The sequence below is a fragment of the Oncorhynchus mykiss genome, chromosome 18 (assembly GCF_013265735.2).
Source record: "Oncorhynchus mykiss isolate Arlee chromosome 18, USDA_OmykA_1.1, whole genome shotgun sequence".
NCBI classification, from domain to species: Eukaryota; Metazoa; Chordata; class Actinopteri; order Salmoniformes; family Salmonidae; genus Oncorhynchus; species Oncorhynchus mykiss.
In genome coordinates this window covers 53,156,708-53,175,240 of record NC_048582.1, presented here as the reverse complement: position 1 = coordinate 53,175,240, position 18,533 = coordinate 53,156,708, and the positions used below count along the sequence as shown (strand labels likewise).

Sequence of the window (18,533 nt, the reverse complement as noted above, 5' to 3'; positions counted from 1 at the left end):
GATCTCCCCCTTTAAATAAAGTATGCTCAATGGATGCCTTCCAAGTATTGGGAACCTCCCCAGAGAGGAGAGACATGTTAAAAAGGTCAGAGATAGGCTTGGTGATGATAGGGGCTGCAACCTTAAAGAACAAATAACCTTCTGACCCAGAAGGTTATATGGGGTCAAGTTTAAGGAGCTCCTTTAGCACCTTGGACTCAGTGACTGCCTGCAGGGAAAAACTTTGTAGCGGGGCAGAGTAAAAAGAGGGAGGAGCATCGGGGCAAGGAGGCATGGCTGAGTCAAATAGGAATCCTGACTTAATGAAGTGGTGATTAAAGAGCCCAGCCATGTGATTCTTGTCAGTAACAACCACATCATCAACATTAAGGGACATGGGCAGCTGTGAGGAGGAGGGTTTATTCTCCAGGTGTTCACTTTTTCCACTCCTACTATCACAGCATCATCTTTATCCGGACCCTCGGTGCAAGCTCCTGGCTTCGAGAACTTCACCTTTCACCTAACACCTCCGATACGTCGCCATCATTCACATCAATTTCTCCTCCTGTCTTCAACTTACAGCTTACACTTTCTACCATTCATCTTTATCAAACATCTCCCCTTTTCCCGCCATTTTTAACCAACTCAAACTCACCCTCTTCCACCCTCTCTTAGTCCTCCTCTGCCCCTCTTTTTCCCTCCATTCTTCCTCCGTGTTCCAATTATACCTCTCCTTATGATAATACTACACTTCTCCTGACATACATCTTGCTCTTGCCTTCTCGAGAGACGCCATTTAACCGGCTGCCACAATCTCCGTACAATCAGAACGAACCCCTCGGGATGTAGCGCTCAACAGTGCATCCCACTTAAAAAGCAGCTGTTCATCTTGATGTTCTTCTTTATAAAAAAGGTACCGCAACACTTTTCCATTTCAAACAAGCGCAATCTCTTTCTCCCGGATTCCTCGATTAATTCCTCAAACAACCATAGATAAAACAAGTTATACAAATCTTTGGAACATCTAGTGTTTGATAGAAAATCACAGAAATGCGTGACAGGAAAGATTCAGAAAAGTTCAGACAGAAGTACTAGCATTCCATTGTTAATGAGAAATTGTGTTGGTGCACCTTCCTTTATCGATAATGTTGTTTAATGAGGTTATCCAACTCCCTTGTTGAAAGCCTTTTTACTGTATCATGACGCAAGAATTCTATAGTGACAAAATATGTAGTCAATATCATTGAAAGAAAAGTAAATTGAAAGAAATGTGTTTTTTTAAATATTTTTTTTATTGAGAGTAAACGTTTTACTAATACTTTCAGTCCTTGGCCACATCGAACGTCACTGTCTGTCATATGGACTGGGAATGGATCAAGTATCACCTATGAAAGTGCAAATAACAACAAGGTTTATGGTTGCCAGGGTACAGTAATATAAAAATCAGATGCCTGGGTTACAAACTATGACACAGCCACTGGCCTTGAAACTTTCAATTAAGTACCAAGAAAATACAAAACAAAGAAAACAAAAAGAAATCTAATAAAAACCTTAGTGTGAATCAAATTGGACTAAATAAACAATTATCTTAACTTAAAACAGTGGTGTTGTACAAAAAAATACACTCCAAATCCAGACTTCAGTGTTCCATTTCATGTTTTGTATGATCAGCGCACGTCACATCGCACCCTACTATAAACTAGTGCACTACTCCAGATGGTTGCACACTACACGCAACAGTTAAGTTAAACCATGGTTGCGTTTCTAAATGTTATTCTATATCCAATGACTACTTTATTTAAGCAGCTTATTACAATTAAATAAGATAAATATGATTTTAGAAATTATATTATAAACTCTTGTAGACTGCAGATTCATCTCTATAAAGTTGACTATATTATAATCATCCTACCAGTGCTAACCATCTCTATAACACCAACACAAGAAAAATAACAGCTTCCTGTCCTGTACCTAGTCAAAGACCTGGGAGAGTAGAAGTGCTGATCTAGGATCAATTGAGCCTTTTAGATCATAATGAATAAGATTATATAGAAAGGGAGGACCTGGTCCTAGATCAGCACCACTACTCTGAGACACTTGATACATATGACCACAGACCACAGCTGCTTCCAAAAACACATCTTATCTCAAGAGGAAAGGAAACCATGTCAAAAACAAAACAACCCTATAGTAGTAATAATAGTCATACTATTCTTTGCACGTTGCTTGAGGTTCCATATGAAAAAAAGGGGATTCTCAATAAAAATGAGGCACACTGATCAACTCAGCCGTGGACTGTTTCTAAAGAGTAGCCATGTCACGGTCCCACTCTCTCTCCCTCGCTCTCTCTCTGTCATGGAGTTTTGATCTGGATAAATAAAGGTTGAATAAACAGTAAAACAACTCGCCCTGGTCTTAGGCTGAGGAGACCACATACAGTCAGTCCATCAGTAGTGGAATGGATATGGACAATAAAATCACTAAAGTCACTCATATTTGATTGTATTTAAACACATCTCATCTGCTCTGATCAACTCTGGTCACTGCATGACCTGATCAGATCTGGGTCACATGACCTGACCAGACCTGGGTCACATGACCTGACCAGACCTAGGTCACATGACCTGACCAGACCTGGGTCACATGACCTGACCAGAACTTGGTCAAATATACTAATTAGCTTTCGGTGCCCAGCAAGCTAAATCAAGTGGACACACCATGTTAAATGTCAGACTTTTCTCCTGTTCTTTCCTCTAAGTGCTTTTCATCCCCAAATCTTTCCTAAGCTCTTTCTCTGATAATGCTATTAATCACTCTCTCTTCCTCTCTTTTCTCTCCCTCATCTCTGTCACTGCTGCTTATCATTACCTCGCTCCCACTCTCCTCCTCTCTTCCTCCTGCTCTCTGTCATCTGTCTGTCTGTTGTCACACCAGGTGAACTTGCTCTTCCCACTCCGGGCGTGATTGGTCCTCCACTACCCAGGCGGTGGGGCTTGAGTCTGTCTTGGTAGGAGTGAGGTTGTCATCTCCACAGTGTGTGTGTGAGTGTATGTGTGTGTCCAATGCGTCCTGTGACAGGTCCGACACAAACCCTGTGACTACACACTCCACATACTCCTCACCCTCACAACACTCCAGATCCAGAGTGCTGGGTCTTTTAACCTCCAGGCTGTCTCCAGGGCCGGGGGAGCCAGCCTGTCCCCTACCCGCCTCTCCCTGCCGTAGCTCGGCTAGGGCCTCCCCACTGAAACTGGCCTGGGCGTCAGGAGGGGAATCACTCTTTGGGTCCCCACCATCTTGGAGTGAAACAGTGGGTGAGTCTGTCTCTGTGTCCGGAGGTGAGTATTTCTCCGGGGGTGAGCCAGTCTCGGAGCTAGCTGAGGGGATGAGGTCGATGTTCTGGGGGCTGTCCTGGGGGTGTGTGTGTTGGATCCAGGCCATGATGTTGTCCAGGAGCAGGGCTTCAGCTGAGGGGTCCAGGCGCTCCAGGCAGCCTGGGTCACTGGGGGTGAAGGGACCACCTGGAGGGACCACTGGGGAGACGAGTTCTGGGTCTGGGGAGGGGAGCAGGAGGCCGTGGGGGTCTGAGGAAGTGCGGCATGGGTCAGGATTCGAGGTGTAGTCTGGGTTAGGGGTGTAAGGGTCCAGGTTAGGGTTGTAAGGGTCTGGGTTAGGGTTGTAATGGTCTGGGTTAGGGTTGTAATGGTCTGGGTTAGGGGTGTAAGGGTCTGGGTTAGGGGTGTAATGGTCTGGGTTAGGGGTGTAAGAGTCTGGATTAGGGGTGTAATGGTCTGGGTTAGGGGTGTAAGGGTCTGGGTTAGGGGTGTAAGGGTCTGTGTTAGGGGTGTAATGGTCTGGGTTAGGGGTGTAGTGGCTGGAGTGGCAGCAATGGTGGTGGTTCTGGTCAGGATGTGTGTCCTGGGTGCAAGATATGGTTTGGTCTGGTTCAGGGTTATGGGGAAGGCTGAACATAGCATATGGCTCTGGGTCTGAGGGGTAAAGGCTTGTGTGTTTAGGGCTAGAAGATGCTGTAAGGTCTGTGTGAGAAGGAGATGTTTTAGTGTAGAGGCTGGGTTGGCAGTGAACAGAACTGTAGAAGGCATTGATAGTGGGATGGCCACGGTTTTGGTTTTGACCACAATTATGGTCGTGTTCTGGAGTGAAGGGAATGTTGATAGTGGTATGGTCCTGGTTATGATCACAGGTGTGACCGTAGCCGTGTGTATAAGGTGTGCTGAGGTCAGGTTCCAGAACAGCATAGCTGTGGTCAGTTGTATAAGATGTGTAGCTAAGGTCCTGACTCTGACTGTACCTGGGGGAAGGGTTGTAGTGGTCGTAGGTGTGATCTAAGCTATATGGCGTAGGGATATTAGTGTTGTCTAGGGTATATGGAGTAGTTATTTGTCCCAGTCTCATCAGACTTTCTCCTAGCTCTAACAGCTCAGCATTTAGCGACTGGTTAGGGTCTGGTCTAGGGAGGTTAGAGGAGCCACTGGCCCCCAGAGAACCACCCACACTGGAGGGGTCCTGAGTCTCACTGAGGCTCCCCACCCCTGGACCCATTACTGGCCCTATATCCAGACCCTGTCCAGACCCAAGCCCTGGGCCCTCAATCACACCAGAGCCTCTTTCCAGTCCTCCTCCCATCCCTCTCTCCATTTCTCTCTCCCTCCGTGAGTCCTGTAGTGACAGTTGGATGGCCAGTAGAATGTTGGGGTCATCTTCATCCAGTGACCTCAGAGGCTGTCTCCGCCCCTCAACTCTCTCCTGGAGGACCTCTGTCACACGTAACAATAACAACACAAGAAAACGTCAAAGAAACACAGGCCCTACTGATAAATGACTGTGTGTGTGTGTGTGTGTGTGTGTGTGTGTGTGTGTGTACCTGTATTCTCAGGGTTCTGGTTGGGCTCAGGAGTACTGCTGTTGCTCCTCAGACTGTGTAAACTCGGCATGTCTCCTCTACGACGCGGCCGGTGTCTCCGCCGGTACTGGAAATCAGCATACTCCTACAGGTAGTACATTATACAGGTAGTACATTATACAGGTAGTACATTATACAGGTAGTACATTATACAGGTAGTACATTATACAGGTAGTATATTATACAGGTAGTATATTATACAGGTAGTACATTATACAGGTAGTACATTATACAGGTAGTACATTATACAGGTAGTACATTATACAGGTAGTATATTATACAGGTAGTACATTATACAGGTAGTATATTATTTTTTTATTTAACTAGGCAAGTCAGTTAAGAACAAATTCTTACTTTCAATGACGGCTTAGGAACAGTGGGTTAACTGCCTTGTTCAGGGGCAGAATGACAGCTAGGGATTCGATCTTGCAACCTTCTGGTTACTAGTCCAACACTATAACCACTAGGCTACCTGCCGTGTGGTAACATGGATGTTTGTGCTAAGATGGAGGATGTGGCTACAAATATGGACCTGTTGCTCAAATTCTCATAGAGAAACAGTATAAAAGCTTGACCATGGTGTTATGTGTAGTTACCTCAGGAGAGGTGAATCCCAGGTACTCCCAGTCCCATGATCCAGCAGGGAAACTGAAACACATTCAATATAGATGTCATGTATTGTCATGTTGTGTCTTGTTTCTGTCCTTTCCCTTCACCCTGTCTCCCTCTGCTGGTCGTTATTAGGTTACCTTTTCTCCCCCTCTTTCCCCCAGCTGTTCCTTGTCTCCTCCTAACTACCTCGTCACCCCTTTTCCCACCTGTTCCCTTTTTCCCTCTGATTAGTCCTCTATATCTCTCTCTGTTTTTGTTCCTGTCTTTGTCGGATTCTTGTTTGTGTTTTTCATGCCTGAACCAGACTATCGTCATGTTTGCTGCAACCTTGTCCTGTCCTGTCGGAATCTGCCGGTCCATCTGAGCCTACCTATGTTTTGTTATTAAAGAAGTTCTGTTTACGTTAATTCGCTTTTGGGTCCTCATTCACGCACCGTGACAGAAGAATCCGACCAAGAATGGACCCAGCGACTTCGGATCCTCTCCACTCTGCCGTCGAGATCCAGGGAGCGATGCTAGGCAGACACGAGCAGGAAGTGTCTGCTGCTCGACATGCCGTTGAGACCCTGGCCGCCCAAGTCTCCAACCTCACAGAACAGGTTCACCATCTCCGCCTCGATCCACCGGCCACTTCCAGGGCTTTCGAATCTCCGGAGCCCAGAATCAATAACCCGCCGTGTTACTCTGGGAAGCCCACTGAATGCCGCTCGTTCCTCACCCAGTGTGATATTGTGTTTTCTCTCCAGCCCAACACTTACTCCAGGAGCACAGCTCGTATCGCCTACGTCATATCTCTCCTTACTGGACGGGCTCGTGAGTGGGGCACGGCAATCTGGGAGGCAAGGGCTGAGTGTACTAACCAGTATCAGGACTTTAAGGAGGAGATGATACGGGTTTTTGATCGTTCTGTTTTTGGGGAGGAAGCTTCCAGGGTCCTGTCTTCCCTATGTCAAGGTAATCGATCCATAACAGACTACTCTATTGAGTTTCGCACTCTTGCTGCCTCCAGTGACTGGAACGAGCCGGCTTTGCTCGCTCGTTTTCTGGAGGGTCTCCGCGCGGAGGTAAAGGATGAGATTCTCTCCCGGGAGGTTCCTTCCAGCGTGGATTCCTTGATTGAACTCGCTATTCGCATAGAGCGACGGGTTGATCTTCGTCACCGAGCTCGTGGAAAGGAGCTCACGTTCTCCGTTGCCCCCCTCTCCGCATCACTACCATCTTCCTCTGCCGGCTCGGGTGCTGAGCCTATGCAGCTGGGAGGTATCCGCATCTCGACTAAGGAGAGGGAACGGAGAATCACCAACCGCCTCTGTCTCTATTGCGGTTCCGCTGGTCATTTTGTCACTTCATGTCCAGTAAAAGCCAAGAGCTCATCAGTAAGCGGAGGGCTACTGGTGAGCGCTACTACTCCTGTCTCTCCTTCAAGATCCTGCACTACCTTGTCGGTCCATCTACGCTGGACCGGTTCGTCAGCTTCCTGCAGTGCCTTAATAGACTCTGGGGCGGAGGGCTGTTTTATGGACGAGACCTGGGCTCGGGAACATAACATTCCTCTCAGACAGTTAAGGGAGCCCACGGCCTTGTTCGCTTTGGATGGTAGTCCTCTCCCCAGGATTCAGCGTGAGACGCTACCTTTAACCCTCACTGTCTCTGGTAATCATAGCGAAACCATTTCTTTTTTAATTTTTCGTTCACCTTTTACACCTGTTGTTTTGGGCCATCCCTGGCTAGTTTGTCATAATCCTTCTATTAATTGGTCTAGTAATTCTATCCTCTCCTGGAACGTCTCTTGTCATGTGAAATGTTTAATGTCTGCTATCCCTCCTGTTTCCTCTGTCTCTTCTTCACAGGAGGAGCCTGGTGATTTGACAGGGGTGCCGGAGGAATATCACGATCTGCGCACGGTGTTCAGTCGGTCCAGGGCCACCTCTCTTCCTCCACACCGGTCGTATGATTGTAGTATTGATCTCCTTCCGGGAACCACTCCCCCCCGGGGTAGACTATACTCTCTGTCGGCTCCCGAACGTAAGAAGATTATTCTCGAAGATTATTTGTCTGTAGCTCTTGACGCCGGTACCATAGTCCCCTCCTCCTCTCCCGCCGGAGCGGGGTTTTTTTTTGTCAAGAAGAAGGACGGGTCTCTGCGCCCCTGCATAGATTATCGAGGGCTGAATGACATAACAGTGAAGAATCGTTATCCGCTTCCTCTTATGTCTTCAGCCTTCGAGATCCTGCAGGGAGCCAGGTTTTTCACTAAGTTGGACCTTCGTAACGCTTACCATCTCGTGCGCATCAGGGAGGGGGACGAGTGGAAGACGGCGTTTAACACTCCGTTAGGGCACTTTGAATACCGGGTTCTTCCTTTCGGCCTCGCTAACGCTCCAGCTGTCTTTCAGGCATTAGTCAATGATGTCCTGAGAGACATGCTGAACATCTTTGTTTTCGTTTACCTTGACGATATCCTGATTTTTTTCACCGTCACTCCAGATTCATGTTCAGCACGTTCGACGTGTCCTCCAGCGCCTCTTAGAGAATTGTCTTTTTGTGAAGGCTGAGAAGTGCACTTTTCATGCCTCCTCCGTCACATTTCTCGGTTCTGTTATTTCCGCTGAAGGCATTAAGATGGATCCCGCTAAGGTCCAAGCTGTCATTGATTGGCCCGTCCCTAAGTCACGCGTCGAGCTGCAGCGCTTTCTCGGCTTCGCGAACTTCTATCGTCGTTTCATCCGTAATTTCGGTCAGGTGGCAGCTCCTCTCACAGCCCTTACTTCTGTCAAGACGTGCTTTAAGTGGTCCGTTTCCGCCCAGGGAGCTTTTGATCTCCTCAAGAATCGTTTTACATCCGCTCCTATCCTTGTTACACCTGACGTCTCTAGACAGTTCGTTGTCGAGGTTGACGCGTCAGAGGTGGGCGTGGGAGCCATTCTTTCTCAGCGCTCCCTCTCTGACGACAAGGTCCACCCATGCGCGTATTTTTCTCATCCCCTTTCGCCGTCGGAACGTAACTATGATGTGGGAAACCGCGAACTGCTCGCCATCCGCTTAGCCCTAGGCGAATGGCGACAGTGGTTGGAGGGGGCGACCGTTCCTTTTGTCGTTTGGACTGACCATAGGAACCTTGAGTACATCCGTTCTGCCAAACGACTTAATGCGCGTCAGGCGCGTTGGGCGCTGTTTTTCGCTTGTTTCGAGTTCGTGATTTCTTATCGTCCGGGCTCTAAGAACACCAAGCCTGATGCTTTATCTCGTCTCTTCAGTTCTTCAGTAGCCTCCACTGACCCCGAGGGGATTCTCCCTGAGGGGCGTGTTGTCGGGTTGACTGTCTGGGGAATTGAGAGGCAGGTAAAGCAAGCACTCACTCACACTCCGTCGCCGCGCGCTTGTCCTAGGAACCTTCTTTTCGTTCCCGTTCCTACTCGTCTGGCCGTTCTTCAGTGGGCTCACTCTGCCAAGTTAGCCGGCCACCCTGGCGTTCGGGGTACGCTTGCTTCCATTCGCCAGCGTTTTTGGTGGCCCACCCGGGAGCAGGACACGCGTCGTTTCGTGGCTGCTTGTTCGGTCTGCGCGCAGACTAAGTCCGGTAACTCCCCTCCTGCCGGCCGTCTCAGGCCGCTTCCCATTCCCTCTCGACCGTGGTCTCACATCGCCTTAGATTTTGTCACCGGACTGCCTTCGTCAGCGGGGAAGACTGTTATTCTTACGGTTGTCGACAGGTTCTCTAAGGCGGCTCATTTTATTCCCCTTGCTAAGCTTCCTTCTGCTAAAGAGACGGCACAAATCATCATCGAGAATGTTTTCAGAATTCATGGCCTTCCGTCAGACGTCGTTTCGGACAGAGGTCCGCAATTCACGTCTCAATTTTGGAGGGAGTTTTGCCGTTTGATTGGGGCTTCCGTCAGTCTCTCTTCCGGCTTTCACCCCCAGTCTAACGGTCAAGCAGAACGGGCCAATCAGACTATTGGTCGCATCTTACGCAGTCTTTCTTTTCGCAACCCTGCGTCTTGGTCAGAACAGCTCCCCTGGGCAGAATACGCCCACAACTCGCTTCCTTCGTCTGCGACCGGGCTATCTCCTTTTCAGAGTAGCCTCGGGTACCAGCCTCCGCTGTTCTCATCTCAGTTCGCCGAGTCCAGCGTCCCCTCCGCTCAGGCTTTTGTCCAACGTTGCGAGCGCACCTGGAAGAGGGTCAGGTCTGCACTTTGCCGTTATAGGGCGCAGACTGTGAGAGCTGCTAATAAGCGTAGAACTAAGAGTCCTAGATATTGTCGCGGTCAGAGAGTTTGGCTCTCCACTCAGAACCTTCCCCTTAAGACCGCTTCTCGCAAGTTGACCCCGCGGTTCATTGGTCCGTTCCGTATTTCTCGGATCATTAATCCTGTCGCAGTGCGACTTCTTCTTCCGCGATATCTTCGTCGCGTCCACCCGGTCTTCCATGTTTCCTGTGTCAAGCCCGTTCTTCGCGCCCCCGCTCGTCTCCCCCCCCCCCCATCCTTGTCGAGGGCGCACCCATCTACAGGGTCCGTAGGATTTTGGACATGCGTCCTCGGGGCCGTGGTCATCAGTACCTAGTAGATTGGGAGGGGTACGGTCCTGAGGAGAGGAGTTGGGTTCCCTCTCGGGACGTGCTGGACCGTGCGCTGATCGATGATTTCCTCCGTTGCCGCCAGGTTTCCTCCTCGAGTGCGCCAGGAGGCGCTCGGTGAGTGGGGGGGTACTGTCATGTATTGTCATGTTGTGTCTTGTTTCTGTCCTTTCCCTTCACCCTGTCTCCCTCTGCTGGTCGTTATTAGGTTACCTTTTCTCCCCCTCTTTCCCCCAGCTGTTCCTTGTCTCCTCCTAACTACCTCGTCACCCCTTTTCCCACCTGTTCCCTTTTTCCCTCTGATTAGTCCTCTATATCTCTCTCTGTTTTTGTTCCTGTCTTTGTCGGATTCTTGTTTGTGTTTTTCATGCCTGAACCAGACTATCGTCATGTTTGCTGCAACCTTGTCCTGTCCTGTCGGAATCTGCCGGTCCATCTGAGCCTACCTATGTTTTGTTATTAAAGAAGTTCTGTTTACGTTAATTCGCTTTTGGGTCCTCATTCACGCACCGTGACAATAGAGCTTTGTAAAGAAAGGCCAACCCTGTTCTGTCTACTGCCTGTTGGGAAAAATATATCTTTCTCTCTCTCTCTCTCTTGCTCTGTCGGTCTCCCTCCCTCCCTCACCTCCTCCTAGGTACTTCAGGTGAGTCGTTAGGGGCCACCCCTCTAGCCACCGAGGCCAGGAACTCCTCTCTCTTCTGCTGTACCAGACAGGCAGCGCTGACTATCTTATGACACGGCGTACGCAGGTAGGGACGGTTCACCTTCTGAGCCAAGTCCTCCACCGCCATCTCCAGATCAGTCTGGGGAACAGAGGGATGAGTAGAAGGGTAGAGAAATAGGGAGAGAGTGGAGGGTGAGGAATTAATCTCTCTCGCACGCACGCACGCACGCACGCACGCACACACACACACACGCACACACACACACACACACACACACACACACCTGCATGAGTTCAAATATCTCCTTCTGTGTGCTGTGAGGCTGGAGGAAGAATCCGTAGGGGTAGGAACACTTCAACACACGACGTGTCTTCAACAACTCACACACACCGTCCTCTATAAATCTGGTGTCTGGGGGGGAGCCCTCACCTAGAGGAGAGACACACACTGCTGTTAGAAACAGAAACACACACACTGCTGTTAGAAACACACAAATACACACACACTGCTGTTAGAAACACACAAATACACACACACTGCTGTTAGAAACACACAAATACACACACACTGCTGTTAGACACACACAAACACTGCTGCTAGAAACAGAAACACACACACTGCTGTTAGAAACACACAAATACACACACACTGCTGTTAGAAACACACAAACACACACACTGCTGTTAGAAACAGAAACACACACACTGCTGTTAGAAACACACAAATACACACACACTGCTGTTAGAAACACACAAATACACACACACTGCTGTTAGACACACACGCATACAAACACTGCTGCTAGAAACAGAAACACACACACTGCTGTTAGAAACACACAAATACACACACACTGCTGTTAGACACACACGCACACACACTGCTGTTAGACACAGAAACACACACACTGCTGCTAGAAACACACAAATACACACACACTGCTGTTAGACACACACGCACACAAACACTGCTGCTAGAAACAGAAACACACACACTGCTGTTAGAAACACACAAATACACACACACTGCTGTTAGACACACACGCACACAAACACTGCTGCTAGAAACAGAAACACACACACTGCTGTTAGACACACACGCACACACACTGCTGTTAGAAACAGAAACACACAAATACACACACACTGCTGTTAGAAACACACAAATACACACACACTGCTGTTAGAAACACACAAATACACACACTGCTGTTAGAAACACACAAATACACACACACTCACACACACCATACGCAGGACACACCATCCTCTCCCTCCATCGTTATACAAGAGGAGAGGCAGAGACAGCCTCTGAGGTAGAAAGTAGAGTCAGATAGGTCAGAGACTCACATCCAATGAAGGCTCTACTCAGCTGTTCCATCTTCTCTTTGGCTGTTTTCAATAGTCTCTGTTCTAACTAGAGAGAGAAACAGAGAAGATACAGGGGGGTAGAGAAAGAGAGAGAGCGAGAGGGATAGGGAGAGACATCACATTTTAGAAAACAACATTGGTAGATATCATAAATACAATTTCATGCTGTGTGTGTGTTACCTTATAGCTGTGTTCATGGTTCTTATAGCGGCTGTAGTAGTGCATGAAGCGGTCCAACTCCTGAAAACTCTTGTGCTTCTTTTCCGCCTGAAAAACACACACTCCTGTCAAATACTTAACGTAAAATGTCAGAGTGTGTGCAGTGCTAGTGTGTGTGGAATGTTGTTCTTCTATCCTTGTGTTGACCTGAAATCCGCAAATATCCCCATTTTAAGCTTAGGGTTAGGTTTAGGGTTAGAATTAGGGTTAGGCGTTAGGGAAAATAGGATTTTTAATGGAAATATATTTTAGGTCACAACGAGGATAGAAAAACAAGTATGTATGTGTGTGTACCTCTCCAGTCATCTCTTTGGACTGCTCCTCTAGCTGTGTGATGACCTCATAGCGTGTACAGCGGTAGTATCCTCCAGTTGAAGAGCTGTGTTTCTTCCACTCTTCCAGACAGATCCAGCAGAAATCATATTTACACTGCAGACAGAGAAACAGGTATTGTACATACATGGTAATAACCCTGTCTTATTGCTTTAATATGGTGTCCCACAAGGCTCTATGTTGGGACTGCTTCAATATCTTCCTCAACGCCATTAAAATGTAGCAAAGCTGGTGTGTGTGTGTGTGTGTGTGTGTGAGGTGTGTGTATGTACCTTGGCACACTGCATGTGGTTGCAGCCCTCATTCTTCTGTATGGGAGACTTGCAGTTGGCACAGGGTTTAGAGTTGGTTAACAACCACAGACAGTTAGCTGCATCCTCATACGACTCCGATACACCTGCCACTGGATACAAACACACACATACAAGCACATTCGCACATGTACACAAACATCACCAACATGCACACACACACATACCAAGATCAGCATATACAATCATGCGTTTATTATAACATACTGTATATCTGTGTGTGTGTGTGTGTGTGTTTTGTGTGTGTGTGTCTGTGCTCACACTCTTCTGGCTTCATCTCTGAGACTTTCTGCAGCCACATCCTCCATGTCTGACAGTCACATGGCTCATGGGCCTCACCTAGACACTCCCTGGAGAGAGAGACAGATAGAGGAGAGGAGAGAGAGAAAGAGAGAGAGAGAGAGAGAGGAGAGAGAGGGGAGAGAGAGAGACAGAGGAGAGAGACGGAGGGAGAGAGAGAGAAGAAGAGGGGGAGAGAGAAAGAGGAGAGACAGTTAGAGGAAGAGAGAGAGGGGGAGAGAGAGAGAGAGAGACAGATGGAGGAAGAGAGAGAGGAATAGAGGGAGAGAGAGACAGATGGAAGACAGAGGGGAGAGAGAGGAGGGAGACAGATGGAGGAAGAGAGAGAGGAATATAGGGAGAGAGAGACAGATGGAAGACAGAGGGGAGAGAGAGGAGGGAGACAGATGGAGGAAGAGAGTAAGAGAGGGGGACGAATATACATATACAGTGCATTCGGAAAGTATTCAGACCCCTTCACTTTTTCCACATTTTGTTATGTTACAGTCTTATGTTACAGTCTTATTCTAAAATTGATTACATTTTTTTATCCTCATCAATCTGCACAATACCCCATAATGACAAAGCAAAAACAGAAATGTCTAGAAATGTTTGCAAATTATTATTTATTAAACCCAGAAACATCACATTTACATAAGTATTCAGACCCTTTACTCAGAACTTTGTTAAAGCACCTTTGGCAGTGAGCCTCGAGTCTTCTTGGCACACCTGTACTTATGGAGTTTCTCCATTCTTCTCTGCAGATCCTCTCAAGATCTGTCAGGTTGGATGGGGACTGTCACTGCACAGCTATTTTCAGGTTTCTCCAGAGATGTTCGATCGGGTTCAAGTCCGGGCTCTGGCTGGGCCACGCAAGGACATTCAGAGACTTGTCCCAAAGCCACTCCTACGTTGTCTTGGCTATGTGCTTAGGGTTGTTGTCCTGTTGGAAGGTGAACCTTCGCCCCAGTCTGAGGTCCTAAGCGCTCTGGAGTAGGTTTTCATCAACGATCTCTCTGTAATATGCTCCATTCATCTTTCCCTCGATCCTGACTAGTCTCCCAGTCCCTGCCCCTGAAAAACAACCCCACAACATGATGCTGCCACCACCATGCTTCACCGTAGGGATGGTGCCAGGCTTCCTCCAGACGTGACGCTTGGCATTCAGGACAAAGAGTTTAATCTTGGTTTCATTAGACCAGAGAATGTTGATTCTCATGGTCTGAGGGTCCTTTAGGTGCCTTTTGGTAAAGTTCAAGTGGGCTGTCATGTGCCTTTTATTGAGAAGTGGCTTCCGTCTGGCCACTCTATCATGAAGGCTTGATTCGTGGAGTGATGATTGTCCTTCTGGAAGGTTCTCCCATTTCCACAGAGGAACTCTGGAACTATGTCAGAGTAACCATCGGGTTCTTGGTCACCTCCTTGACCTTAATATAGACAAGTGTGTGCCTTTCCAAATCTTGTCCAATCAATTGAATTTACTACAGGTGGACTCCAATCAAGTTGTAGAAACATCTCAAGGATGATCAATGGAAACAGGGTGCACCTGAGCTCAATATCCAGTCTCACAGCAAAGGGTCTGAATACTTATGTAAATGTCATATTTCTGTTTTTTACTTCTAAAAACCTGTTTTTGCTTAGTCATTATGGGGTGTTGTGTGTAGATTGATGAGGAAAAACATTAATTTATTCCATTTTAGAATAAGGTTGTAACGTTACAAAATGTGGAAAAAGTGAACGGGTCTGAATACTTTCTGAATGCACTGTATCATTCTCTACGTTTAAGAGTTTTCCCCATGAGACGGTCTGATGTGTGTGTACCAGCAGAAGAGGTGACCCTTGCCACAGTCGACTGCAGGGGAGGGCAGCAGGGGGAACCCCAGGTGGTTGACCCCCGGACCAGGCCTGGTCAGTCTGACCGCTCTCTCACACCGCACTGCTGGGCACCACCGAATAGATGGGTTGTTCTCCACGAACGCCTAGAGAAGATACACGCAGGCAGGCAGGCAGGCAGGCAAGCACACACACACACACACACACAAACACACACACACACACACACACACACACACACACACACGCAGACAGGGAGGAGAGATAAGATGCTTTGAGAGCGACATTGTGTGTGTGAGTGTGCATGTGTGTGTGTGCGTGCGTGTGTGTACGTGTGTGTGCGTGCCTTGATGTCGAACTGCAGGTATCGTTTGTCCATCTCTCTGGAGACAACACTCTCTATAACCTGAACAGGCACCAGCTGGTAACAGTCACAGGCAGGACAGAAGATGTTATGAGCCTCACCCTCCTGGATCTTCACATTCAGAAACCTGAAACAAATCACATCCAATTCAATCATTATTGGATCTACAGTCAATATTTAAATTGATATGGCTGGCTCTTGCCATTTATACTGTGCATTCCTGCCTTCCAGATTGTGTATATTTTTCTATTCAGTTTATACGTCTCTATTGTAATATGTGTCGTATAGGCCTGTGACAATTGAATTTCCCATGAGAATCCATCGTGTTTAATTCAATTCAAACAGTGTAAGTGACGTACCCTTCCCAGCAGGCTCGGCAGAACTCATGACCACAGGACATGTCTATTGGGTCTTCAAACACTGAGATGGAACACAGGCAGATCCCACACTGGAGGGAAAGAGACACCCCACACAGTCAGAGGTATACACTACATCACACACAAACACGCACATATGCGTTACGGATGTCACGTTGCTTAGCAAGTACCACTCTCAAGCTCGTTTCGGTTCATACCTGGCTGGAACTCGAGACCTCTACTTTGCTAACACACGTGACCGCCCTCCTTAACAATGTTCTAATGGTTGGAGACACCCAAAAGGTACTAATTGGATGGCTCCATTCTCAACATTTCAAGCTAGCTGTGGAGTGGGCTTACGGTACGTTCTTAACTCTGTTACACACTCACACAGGTAGCCAGGGCTTGATGATTGGTTGGTTAGTAGGATCAGGTGTGCTCGTGCTGGGGTAGAACAAAACTGTGCAACCTGTCCTGGACCAAAATGTCATGTGACTCACCGTAGTCCCTCCCTCCTCCCCTGGGGTGAGGCAGCTGTCAGTGAGGGACGTGAGGGTTAGGGTGAGGGGGGAGCGAGGGGTGCGCGGGGAAGGCAGGGTGTCCCAGGCATTGCACCCGCTGGGCGGGGGTGTGGGCATCAAGACCCCAGACCGCTGGCAGCACTCCTCAGAATCACTCATCCAGGCTTCCAAAAGCTTCTCTCTGTCCCAGTCTGTTACACACAGAGACAGAGAGGTTAGAGTGACACACACACCTTCATCAGCTCCTACGTGTCCCAATTAGATACACAGAGACAGAGAGGTTAGAGTGACACACACACCTTCAACAGCTCCTACGTGTCCCAATTAGATACACAGAGACAGAGAGGTTAGAGTGACACACACACCTTCATCAGCTCCTACGTGTCCCAATTAGATACACAGAGACAGAGAGGTTAGAGCGACACACACACCTTCATCAGCTCCTACGTGTCCCAATTAGATACATAGAGACAGAGAGGTTAGAGCGACACACACACCTTCATCAGCTCCTACGTGTCCCAATTAGATACACAGAGACAGAGAGGTTAGAGTGACACACACACCTTCATCAGCTCCTATGTGTCCCAATTAAATAGACAGAGACAGAGAGGTTAGAGCGACACACACACTTTCATCAGCTCCTACGTGTCCCAATTAGATACACAAAGACAGTATACACACACACACACACACACCTTCAACAGCTCCTACGTGTCCCAATTAGATACACAGAGACAGTATACACACACACACACACCTTCAACAGCTCCTACGTGTCCCAATTAGATACACAGAGACAGTATACACACACACACACACACACACCTTCAACAGCTCCCAATTAGATACACAGAGACAGAGAGGTTAGAGCGACACACACACACACACCTTCATCAGCTCCTACGTGTCCCAATTAGATACACAGAGACAGTATACACACACACACACACACCTTCAACAGCTCTTACGTGTCCCAATTAGATACACAGAGACAGAGAGGTTAGAGCGACACACACACACACCTTCATCAGCTCCTACGTGTCCCAAATAGATACACAGAGACAGTATACACACACACACACACACACACCTTCAACAGCTCCTACGTGTCCCAATTAGATACACAGAGACAGTATACACACACACACACACACACACACACACACACACCTTCAACAGCTCCTACGTGTCCCAATTAGATACATAGAGACAGAGAGGTTAGAGCGACACACACACCTTCATCAGCTCCTACGTGTCCCAATTAGATACACAGAGACAGTATACACACACACACACCTTCATCAGCTCCTACGTGTCCCAATTAGATACACAGAGACAGTATACACACACACACACACACACACACACCTTCAACAGCTCCTACGTGTCCCAATTAGATACATAGAGACAGAGAGGTTAGAGTGACACACACACCTTCATCAGCTCCTACGTGTCCCAATTAGATACACAGAGACAGTATACACACACACACACACACACACCTTCATCAGCTCCTACGTGTCCCAATTAGATACAGAGACAGTTTACACAAACACACACACACATGAAACACACACACACCGTGTGCTCTGAGCAGTGCCTCAGCGGTGAAGAGAGGAGCCTGCAGCATGTCAGCTGTCTCCACTATCAACATGTCCTTCAGTCTCCTCAAGTCCTGCAGCTTCAAACCCTCATAGGGCTGGGGATGAGAGGGGAGGGAGAGAGGGGAGAGATAAAGAGAGAGAGGGAGAGAGAGATTAAGAATTGAAAAGGCTAGGAAAACATTTGATCAAAAACCATAACAGTATGCTTGTCCCTCTGTGGCTACTTTTCACAGCAAATGCATCTCTGATTTAAAGTGTGTTTGTGTGACTTGATTTATTTCATTATTATAGTGTCTTGCATCTTCAAGATGACCAGCCCACGTTGGCTTACAAGACACTGTATCTGCAGTAGCAAAGACATTTTTCCACATTTTGTTGTGTTAATAAAAAATGGATGAAATTGAGATTTTGTGTCACTGCCCTCCACACAATATCCCATAATGTGAAAGATGATGCAATCTCAATTGCACTCCACACAGTCCTTTCCCACCTGGACAAAAGGAACACCTATGTGAGAATGCTGTTCATTGACTTCAGCTCAGCGTTCAACCCCATACTGCCCACGAAGCTCATCAATA

General features: G+C 47.8%; 1 protein-coding gene across 1 annotated transcript in view; it reads right to left on the bottom strand.

Moving 5' to 3' along the window:
• Positions 1-1,250: 1,250 nt before the first annotated feature.
• Positions 1,251-18,533, bottom strand: part of LOC110496511 (ankyrin repeat and IBR domain-containing protein 1) — a 32,468-nt gene continuing 15,185 nt past the window's right edge. Inside the window, exons 7-21 of the mRNA XM_036953238.1 lie at positions 17,933-18,050; positions 16,331-16,542; positions 15,834-15,922; positions 15,457-15,601; positions 15,099-15,256; positions 13,260-13,348; positions 12,960-13,090; positions 12,649-12,783; positions 12,316-12,402; positions 12,115-12,181; positions 11,049-11,194; positions 10,725-10,903; positions 5,500-5,551; positions 4,865-4,988; positions 1,251-4,757 (exon numbers count right to left, since the gene is read on the bottom strand). Coding sequence (XP_036809133.1) covers positions 2,905-4,757; positions 4,865-4,988; positions 5,500-5,551; positions 10,725-10,903; positions 11,049-11,194; positions 12,115-12,181; positions 12,316-12,402; positions 12,649-12,783; positions 12,960-13,090; positions 13,260-13,348; positions 15,099-15,256; positions 15,457-15,601; positions 15,834-15,922; positions 16,331-16,542; positions 17,933-18,050 — 3,585 coding nt within the window. The 3' untranslated portion in view covers positions 1,251-2,904. The remainder of the gene's footprint in view (positions 4,758-4,864; positions 4,989-5,499; positions 5,552-10,724; positions 10,904-11,048; positions 11,195-12,114; positions 12,182-12,315; positions 12,403-12,648; positions 12,784-12,959; positions 13,091-13,259; positions 13,349-15,098; positions 15,257-15,456; positions 15,602-15,833; positions 15,923-16,330; positions 16,543-17,932; positions 18,051-18,533) is intronic.